The following is a 10441-nucleotide window of genomic DNA, read 5'->3' on the forward strand; positions in this document are numbered from 1 at the left end:
CTGTCGAAATTAACGCGTTAATTGCGATAATTAAATTTTGGAATTAATTACGTTAGAATATTTAACTATTTAGCGCAACACGCAGATAAGTCGCTCCCATAATTCCACTTGATTTGTTTACCGCGCCACTGAAAATGGAGAAGCAGGAACAGGATGGCCTTCTGGATGGGGAATTTAAATACAAGAAGAACATAGATGGGACAATAAACAAACGCGTTGTAATTTGCACTCACTGTAGTAAAGAGTTTCAATTTCACCGTTCAAATTCGACCTTAAAATACCACCTTAATGCCAAACACGCGTTTGTCGGGGCAGCAGCTTCACCCGGCCTGCGTCAGACCACTCTTAGTGAACGCAGGCCACTCGGTAAGTCTTCTTTGGACAAACTGACCGACAATATAGCCAAATGGATAGCAAAGGACTGTAGACCGCTAAGCATTGTGGAGGACAAGGGCTTTGCGGATGTTTTAAAGGTTGCATCTCAGGACGCGTCCTACAAGCCCCCAGCGAGAAGCACAATAACAATTCGAATCCACGAACTGTATGAAACGGAGAAAAAGAAAAAAGAAGAGGCTTTAGTTCACACAGAATGCGTGGCTCTGACAGGAGACCACTGGACATCATTGAGTAATGACAATTACCTGGGAGTTACTGCGCATTTAATCACTGAAGCCTGGGGTCTGACATCCTTTGCGCTGACTATAATGAAAACGGAAGAGCGGCACTTTGCGGAGGCTTGTGCAGAGCAGTTCCAGACTGTTGCTCGCAGGTGGAGAATTGAGGAGAAGGTGACAACAGTAGGCACGGACAGTGCGCGCAATATGATCGCCGCGGCTTGCATCATGCCATTCAATCACATGCCGTGTACCGCGCACATTCTACAGAGATGCATCACAGTGAGTCTCGCAGACAGTGGCTTTGTCACTGCGCTGGCCAAATGCCGCAAAATTGTTGGCCATTTTAAGCACAGCCCAGCAAACACAGCAGAGCTGAACGCAGAGCAGGTGTCACTGGGGCGCAAGCAGGAGCCGTTGGCCCAGGACGTGCCTACGCGCTGGAACTCCACGCTGGAGATGGTGAAGCGCTTGATCCGCAACCAAACTGCAGTAACCGCGACTCTGGATAAACAAAAGCATAAACTTGTCCTCCTGACGCCTCCAGAGGGGGACAAACTCCAGAGACTGGAGACACTTCTAGAGCCCTGCAGGTGAGCCTGTCATTGTGACCATAATTGTAGGGTTAGATTAAATGTATCAAACATACATCTTAAATCAGTTTTGTTATTATGAAAATGTCTTATTTAAAAAATAAATGAAATCAAATATTTTATTAATATTACCTAGTATTAAAAAGCTTTTTTTAATTTGCTGTCTTATCTGTGTGTGTGTGTGTGTGTGTATTCCACTGCAGATATGTGACTGAACTGCTGGGAGGAGAGGCCTACGTCTCCTGCTCTGTAGTTCTACCAGCCTTCTGCCACCTGCGCCGTGTCATGGAAGTAACTGATGAGGACCCTCCATATGTGGTGAGGTTTAAAGAGAAGTTTAAGGAAGACCTTGCTTCCCGCCAGGAACATACCAACTATGCATGGCTCCAGATCGCAACTGCACTGGACCCACGTTTTAAAGACCTACGCAGTGTGCCCAAGACTGACAGAGAAGCAGTGTGGACCACACTGGCAGGCATGCTGCATGAAGACTCTCCTAGAAGATCACACACTGCAGAAGAAGGTCCAGCCAAGAAGAGGCTGAGCCTGCTGCAGATGGACTCTGACTCTGAGTCAGAGGAGGAGGTACAGCAGGACAGAGCCATACAGCGCTACAGAGCAGAGCCCTGCACTGCCTTAGAGGACTGTCCCTTACAGTGGTGGGCAGCTCATGCAGGAGCCCACAGCCAGCTGGCCCGCCTTGCTCGCAGATACCTGGCCACTCCTGCCTCCACAGTGCCCTGTGAGAGGCTGTTCTCTGTAGCAGGGCACATTGTGAACAAGAAGAGGTCTGCTCTGCACTCAGAGAACGTGGACAAGTTGGTTTGTCTCAGCAACTGGCTGAAGGATGAGTAGACCAGAGGACCGTGTGTTTAGAGCTTGTTCTATGGTTGAATGTGATTTAAACAATACTTTTCACTGTTGTTCATATTTTTTTGGACTAATCTACCTTACCCAAAAGGATGATTGGAGATTTTTTCTATTTTGCCTGTTGAATTAGGCCTATGTTCTGTGAACTTGAAGATGTATATGGATAAAACAATGTGCTAGATTTAAACGGGTGGAAAACATTCAGTAAAAATCCCTCACAATTATTTGAAGCCCTGTTCTGCTTGTACTGCTTGTACTCACAATTAATAATAAATAAAACAAACAAGTGTGTTAAAAACCACTATCTGTCCCGATTTTTACACATATATACACATATATTTCGAGTTGCGATTAATAAATTTTTAGGCTGTGATTAATTCGCTTCCAGCACAACACCCAGCCTACGTCAGACCACGCTGAGTGAACGCAGGCCACTCAGCGTGGTCTTAGCATTAAATAACACTAACAAGTGTGTAAAAATACGCTATCTGTCCGTATGTTTGCACACATTTTGGTCATGTTTCGAGTTGCGATTAATCATGATTAATTAATTTTTAGGCTGTGATTAATCTGATTAAAAATTTTAATCATTTGACAGCCCTAATAATAATGATAACATTTGTATAAGTATGAGTATAATAATATTTGACAAAAAAAGTACTTAAGTATTTGGAGGTTTTGTTAGTTTTATCACTGATTTTGATCATTCTATTATAGATCGTAAAATTAAAATTAGAATAGAATAAATAAACGGTATACCAACATCTGAAGATGTTATTTTTACAGAAGAACATTATGAAAAGTTCAAAATTGATTTTGAATAATGTGTGGAATTTGTTTCACAATAAATGTTCTGTTTTTATACCATCTTTATTTGCAACTATCTTGGCTTTATTTTAAAACTGACCTTACAGCTGGTTTTAAAATGTTAAATGATTATTATAAAACTACAACAGTCAGAGTTTATCATCTCATCCACATCTGCCTGACTATTAACCCGGCAGCTTCTCCTCTGCAATGCACACTGTTCTGCCTCAGTCGACAGCTTCACCTCCTCGGCTCTTCTGCTCAGGCCTGAAACTGTCAAATTTTGATCATTCTGCTCTAGATTACCAAGTCCAGCGTCGTAATTAATATGCGACGGGAACACTACCACAAAGGTAACTGTTGAGGCAACAATATAAATGCTGCTCAGTCTGTGGCTTTTAGTCAGACTCTTGGAAACCCCGGGCGAGCATGTACTAAAAAAGTACCTGGTACACAGCAAATCCAGCATACACAAATTAACACTGTCAGATTTGATTTCAACACTATTAAAGTGTCTATATGGGCCAACACCAAAGAGTGTGAATTTAACTCTTTTTGGAGAGTTGGTATCTTAACTCAGGTTTAGTGTTAAATACCAAATCTGTCTGGAGTTGATAATTTAACACTTATTAATGCTAACTAGATGTTAAGAGTTTAGATATTAAGTCTCACAGAGTATTTTATTTTAACTACATAAGAGTTATCTTCTAATTAATAAAAGGTTTAAATTTTACTCTTCTGAACTTTCAGAAATTCCTTGGGAAATACACATTTATTAAAAAGAGCCAATGTTTTTCTGAAAAACATTTATTTTGAACTGTGAACTGCAATTTTCAATCATTTTCTAAAACATGGAACAGTGTACATGCTCTAATTGGAATATTGTTTATCAAAGGGTCTGACATAGGTGCGCTGGTCAATGCAAATAACAGCATGTTCATTACTCTTTTCTTCCATACAATATGCATGTCCTCCATTCATCACTTTGTGGAACTTTAACGTACTTCTGCTCGCCCCCATATTCCATCTTCGTAAGCACATCCTGTGTGGAGATGCAGTCAAAATTAGTTGTGCAGTAATTAATTGCAACACAGTTTAAAAAAAAAAAGGTTAAAAAAAACCTGTTTGCTCAGTTTTTGTGGGACGTTTTCAGGCTTCGAGTTGCGCCATAGTTCTATGCCAACATTTCACGATCTCAACATAGTTTTAGGTGTATTTGACTGAATATTCATATATAAGCATTTTTTAACACTATCGTATTTGCCCCCAAACAATACATTTCAGCTAGCTAAAACAGGCTATTATGCTATCACCGAGCAACGTGGCTATACCTTTTACACAGCTTTGTCTGACAGCCTCCCCACCATCACCACGAATATAGGGTGATGGTGTCTTGACGCAGCAAGGCACAAAAACTTTAAGGTGTGAGGATAACCTAGAGGAAAACATGTGGTGTGTTTGTGTTATTTTAATGCTCTTATCATTACAGGGAGAAGCCTGCTGCAGAAGGCAAAGTATGAGTTAGGCACGGGAAGAAAGACCAATAGGGAGGCCGAGTTTAAACCACGGCAGCGCCCCAACTTTTTTAAACTAATCCCAGGTGGTCAAAATAACCAACTGTTTTATGTGAGTCAAAGAATAGAAGATAAATAGAGTTGAGTTTTAAATTAGTAATGACAGGACCACTTTAATGTTAGTGCCGCACAGTGTCACATCTGAAACAAAGCTAACCAGATGAGCGTCGTAGTTTTCTTTCTCTAAATGGAAAATGAAGCAAATCTTCAAAGAAAGCACGACCCATTTTACGTCCACAACGTTGCACAACCAAGGATGTCTGTGGTTTTTCATTTTTCAAGCGCTAAACATGACAGCGATGAGCATGTTTCCTTTACGGGACATTACACATATTCTGTGGTTGGCCAGTCACATGAAATTTCCTCTTTGAAGAGCAGAAAAATTATTTTACCATAATGACACATTTAATATTTGTAGTTTATCTGATACGTGTGTGCGTAGGAATAATAGGTGAGTTCTAATTTTGCTGTTTTGAGATGTCATTTCTCAATTAGGTTTCAGATGTCCACTGCACTAAATATATATGCAATGAAAGAAATGTGTGTGCGTTGTCTTGTATCTTGTTTCAGCTCAGCCAGCTGAACTGCACTCATCTCTTCATCAAGAGGCTGATTTTGTTTCAGCTGATGTTGGTGACGAAGTAACTCTGCACTGTTCCTACAAAGGTGAAGCTGCAAGACTTTACTGGTACAAACAAACTCTGGGACAAAAACCAAGGCTCATCTCTACCTACTATAGATATGAGGGAAATGGCATATTTTATAATGAATTCAAAAGTAATCCACGCTTTACGTTAGTTACTGGCATCAGTAAAAATCACTTGAAAATAACAGATCTGCGTGTCTCAGATTCAGCTACTTACTACTGCGCAACAAGCTTTACTTTTATTTTAGAGTTTACAAAAGAAACATATCTCAATGTAAAAGGTTCCAGTTTGGACATCCAGACTTTTGTCCTACAATCACTATCTGAGACCATCCAGCCAGGAGGCTCTGTGACTCTGAACTGTACAGTCCACACTGGGACCTGTGATGAAGACCACAAGGTTTACTGGTTCAAAGACTCCGAAGACTCTCATCCAGGGCTCATATACACCCATGGAGGCAGGAATGATGAGTGTAAGAAGAAATCACAGGCACAAGCACACACCTGTGTGTACAGCCTGCCAATGAAGAACTTGAATGTCTCTCATGTTGGGTCCTACTACTGCGCTGTTGCTTTATGTGGACGCTTACTGTTTGGTAATGGGACCAAGCTGAATGTTGAGGGTAAGTAATTTTGGGAAAGGTTCTATTATCTGAATAAGCAACTCACTATCATGTCAAAGAGTGTAAAGGCAGGCCAGTCCACCATGTAAATACATATTAGCTGCTTATCTTAATGACCTTTTGCTTTTTAAAGCATTTCCCACTTTGCCTTTCCAAAGCATGAAATGGACATTCATGCAGAAGTTGCAGTAACTTGCACTAAGCTGCACTAACAGCGAAAAATAAAAATATTTTCTTTCCAGCCAACATAAAAATAATCATGGGAAAACCTTTAAACATATTGTTCCGACATTTACAAGTAAATACATATTAGGTGCCTAGCTTAATGACCTTTTGCTTTATAACTGAACTGATTAAGACACAAATAAGGCTAGACAACACTGTTATAATACTGATATAAGGAGGGAGACAGTCTTTTTAACAGTACAGACAAATATGCTTATTATCCAGCACGCTATCAAATGGTATATTTAAATGGTCGCATGTTATTAGGTAGAATTGTTTAACAATAAATAAATTTAAAAATGTCCACGCAGTATTGTTAATCTCTGTCCGCTACTTGTAGCAGACCTTGACCCATAATAAAAAAAATAGTGTCATCAGTATTAACAGACATGGTCGACATCTGTTTGTCTATGGCACAGTTTGTGTTGTATGAGGTGGGTGTATGAGTGGTTCAATCCCTGGCTGCTTCAGTCTACATGTAACACACTAACCCCAAATTGCTCTCTGATGCGTCAATGAGTGAGTGTGTTACAGAAATTTGAAAACACTTAAACATAGAAAAAAAGGGCTTATCTGTATGAGGCATGTTGTGTAGAGTGCTCCTGGAGAGTACAAAAGTGCTCTATAAGCATCAGTCTATTTACCAACCAAGCCAGTTTTACTGACAAGACAACATCTGTGTTTTAACTTTATTTGTTGGGTTACTATCTCTGTAGATGAAGGGGACACTCTTCTCTTGTTGTATTTCTGGAGGGGGGTTTCAGCTTTCACCAGCGTCCTGAGTGTTTTACTGGCTTCCTTAATGTGCATGACGAGAAAGAAAAACAGCAGCACATACACAGGCAAGTGGTTTAGTATTTCTTATGTTTGTTTGTTTTTAATCCTCCGGTGAATATGACATTATATTAACACAGTTTTCTGTTTTCCAGATTCTCCAGCAAAAAACTCCCCCGTTTTCAAAGCAAATGTAAGTGCATTTTCTTTTGAAAGAAAAAGCACAGTTTTACATTCCATCCATGTTTGTTTGTGTTTTTTTAATAAATGTGAAAGTGACTCAGCTGTTGTACTATTTCTCATCCCCAGGGTGACCAAGAAGGAGGCTACCTCTATTTCAAACCTTTGAGGGACATGAAGATGAACAGATCAGAAATGCAGATGGACAACACCTGGAGTAAATGTGTCTATTCTAGTGTAAAGCAGTAAAGTGGACAGGCTTTTGGTCTCTGTGTATAAACACAGGACCTTGTGAGGTTCTCTTTGAAGCATGACTTCCCTTATAAAAGACGTGTTACTATTTCATTCATTTCCTCACAACACAATTTAACATGGACAATAATGACATTTGTGTTTCAGACTATTAAAAGTGTCTGTTATGTACATAAAAGAATTATGTGTATTTGTATTTTAATATCATGATAATAATGATCACTTTTTTTTTGCATCGTGAATTTTAGTCCCTCCCCCCTCTCAACCAAAAATAATAAAAATATTTTGAATATTCTGACGTTTGTGTGTTGAGATCAGACGTGAGTATGAGTGGAGCGTGAATACAGTGGTTTGAAGTGCCCGCCCCCTTCCCTTCCACCGCACTGTAAAAGACGCATTGCCCTCAAACGCTTGACTGCAGTTGTTGTTGTTGCTAAGCGTGGCCCAGCCAGTTATTAGGCTTTACAGGGTGAACACTTTTTCACACAGGGCCATGTAGGTTTTTTCTTCTTAATAGTAAACACCTTCATTTGGAAACTCCCTTGTTTGTTTATATGTGTTATCTTTGTCTAATATTTAAATGTGTTTGATGATCTAAAACATTAAGTGTGACAAACATTCAAAAAAACAGGAAATCAGGAAGGGGACAAATGCTTTATCACATCACTGAATGCGTGTAGCCACAAACTACAGCTGAAGTATGTAATTAGCTCAGGAAGAATATTCAAAATATGCCTGGATTTGCTTTGTTTTTATGAATGACTGAATATGGGCAGTCCTCTCCCTCTATGCGTCTCTGCTGGAATTCTGAGATCCAATGATCTAAACTGTTAATGTTACAGGACTCCTGGGAACAGACCCAAAACACCTCCATACATCCCAGTTTACACTTTGTCAAGTGCCCACTCGCCCCATCTCTCTCTCTCTCTCTCTAATATCTACTCAATCAACCAGGTCAACTGATCCTCAGCCACACGTTATCATTCTCTCTCTATTTCTCTCTTTGATCAAAGACAATTCTGTTACATTTGAACATTCAATCATATCTGAATAAGCTTCACTTTCCATTCTTTACATTCACTTTAGCATGAACCCTTTTAATCTGAATACTTTTTCTCTTGCAAACTGTTTTTCTCTGTCACAATTTACTCAATACAATCTTTTTTACTAAGTCATGCACTTCAACTGTGAGACATTCAGAGATCAGAGTGTCCTGTGTGCACTCTCATTTAGTTTCTCTCTCTCTCTCTCTCTCTCTCTCACACACACACACACACACACACACTTTTTCTACATAGGTTTTCAGCACAGCCTGGATTACACCTGTCTTTAAAGTCATTATTTTTTTTCACAATATTAAAATTGTCAACTTAAACATAATTAACGTTAACTGATTATTTTCTGATTAGTATTGAGCACATTTAACTGTCAGCACAATGACAATGAACCATCATTCAGTGTTTGACGTTTACAACATTTAACATTGTTTTTGTTGTTCAAAAGTATAATGATGGGTTGGTGACACAGTCCTTATCTTCTCAGTCCAACACACAAAAGGTTGATTATGGCTCATGTCTACACACAAAGCTCTAAAGATTAGAACAGACATTTCTTAAACGCAAACTGGATTTCTCTGCATACTGATCACTTACATTTTTTTATATTTGTCTTTGTTTACAAATGAAGATGATGACCAAACTATAGGAAAAAGCTCTGTTTTACCACTCTAAACTTTATTAACACATTTTTAACAAATAAGGCTGAATGTCAAGTCCTTTTACCCCCTCAGCTTTGATGGCAGGGGGCGGCCAGGCCTCAATCTTTCGCTACGCCACGTTACTCGACAGAGCCAATCATGTTCTGCAGTGTGATGGTGATGAACCAATCAGACCTGTCAGATGTGGCAAAATGTAGGACAAGCTGGCGTTTTTAAATCTGAGAAGTATACTGCTGCTTCATTAGGTGTGGACTGCTGTACTGAAGAAGGAGACAAGATGAAGATGTTCTTTGTGAATGTTTTCCTGCTCTGCTCTTTATGTAAGTAAAACAAATTTACTTGTGTAAACTTTTGATCTTCATTTGTGTGAAACTGAGTCTGTCTGAATTATTTCAGGTGCAGCACAGTTAAGTGAAGTCTCTCAGCCTGAATCTTTGAAAACAGTGAAGCTTGGCGACTCAGCTACAATTAAATGCTTCATAAAGAGCGCATCAACGAAAACCGTGTGGTACAAGGTGACTACAGGGAGGAAACTACAGCTGGTGGTTAAAGCTGATTCTTACTATAATGTGAGAGAGTTCAGTGATGAATTTGTTAACCGTTCTTCAGTTAAATTTGACATGACTAACAATCATCTGACCATAAATAAAACATCATGGGAAGATGTTGGAACATACTTCTGTGGAGTCTTACACATAAGTGAGGTTCAGTTTGGGTCAGGAACATTTCTGATGTTGACAGGTATGTTTGGACATGTTTGCATTTCACATAATTTCAACTGAATGTGAACACAATGCTAATAATCACAGTCCAAATGGTTTGTTTTCCAAGGTGCAAAGACAATCAGCGACTCTGTCGTCCAGCAGCCAGAATCAAAGTCAGTGAGGTCCGGAGACTCTGTGACTCTCAGCTGTTCTCTTCACTCTGCTCAATGCACAGCAGAACTCACTAGTTTCATGTGGCTGAAAAACTCGGATCATTTTGCTCCAGAGATGATTTATTACTCTGACAATAAGAACAACATCTCCCAGAGAACTGACAGAGGACGAACTACCTGCGAGTACAACTTTGTCGTCAGTAGCCGGGATGACGCTGGGGTCTACTACTGTGCCGTCAATGCATGTGGACAAATACTGCTTGGAAATGGGACCAAGATTGGTATAAGTAACTTTGGAGTATAATTTACTTAAGATTTTTTTGCAGTAGAAAATCTTGTGTTCTTGCTTTTTCAATTCATACATTAGAAGTTGATTTCAAATGAAATTCTAATGTCTCCTGTCTGTATTGCCAGACGACATCAATGATCACAAGAGTTTTTGTGTCCGTGACAGAACCCTGTCATGCATCATCATCATCATCACCATCATGGGTGTTTATCTGGTTTTCGCTGTGTTCATGATCAGTAAGAGAAACTGCTACCACTGTACAGTAACCGATGCTGTCGATCTCTATACTGTGTGTTCCACTGAGCATAACATCAATCACTTTGCCTGCTTTTCAGAGTTTAACTCAGGACTTTCACCTCTGTCCAAGGTATGTGCTGTTTAGTTGAATATTTATATAATC

The 10441-nt window shown here is 39.6% G+C and overlaps 3 protein-coding genes across 3 annotated transcripts; all 3 read left to right on the forward strand.

Annotated features, from left to right (window-relative positions):
* Window position 1: 1 nt before the first annotated feature.
* LOC146391600 (E3 SUMO-protein ligase ZBED1-like) lies at window positions 2–2378 on the forward strand. The gene is made up of 2 exons (XM_084924559.1): window positions 2–1207; window positions 1411–2378. Exons 1-2 carry the CDS (start codon window positions 135–137, stop codon window positions 2060–2062), a joined length of 1725 nt encoding a protein of 574 aa, XP_084780685.1. The 5' UTR covers window positions 2–134; the 3' UTR covers window positions 2063–2378.
* A 2476-nt stretch (window positions 2379–4854) lies between these two features.
* On the forward strand, window positions 4855–9072 carry LOC146391601 (uncharacterized). Its single transcript, XM_084922870.1, has 6 exons — window positions 4855–4909; window positions 5038–5727; window positions 6669–6794; window positions 6882–6919; window positions 7036–7123; window positions 8948–9072. Exons 1-6 carry the CDS (start codon window positions 4855–4857, stop codon window positions 9070–9072), a joined length of 1122 nt encoding a protein of 373 aa, XP_084778996.1.
* An 80-nt stretch (window positions 9073–9152) lies between these two features.
* On the forward strand, window positions 9153–10056 carry LOC146391602 (uncharacterized). The gene is made up of 3 exons (XM_084922872.1): window positions 9153–9195; window positions 9272–9616; window positions 9707–10056. Exons 1-3 carry the CDS (start codon window positions 9153–9155, stop codon window positions 10054–10056), a joined length of 738 nt encoding a protein of 245 aa, XP_084778998.1.
* The last annotated feature ends 385 nt before the right edge of the window (window positions 10057–10441 follow it).

The sequence above is a fragment of the Perissodus microlepis genome, chromosome 3 (genome assembly GCF_051167445.1).
Source record: "Perissodus microlepis isolate ML-2025 ecotype Zambia chromosome 3, ASM5116744v1, whole genome shotgun sequence".
NCBI lineage: Eukaryota > Metazoa > Chordata > Actinopteri > Cichliformes > Cichlidae > Perissodus > Perissodus microlepis.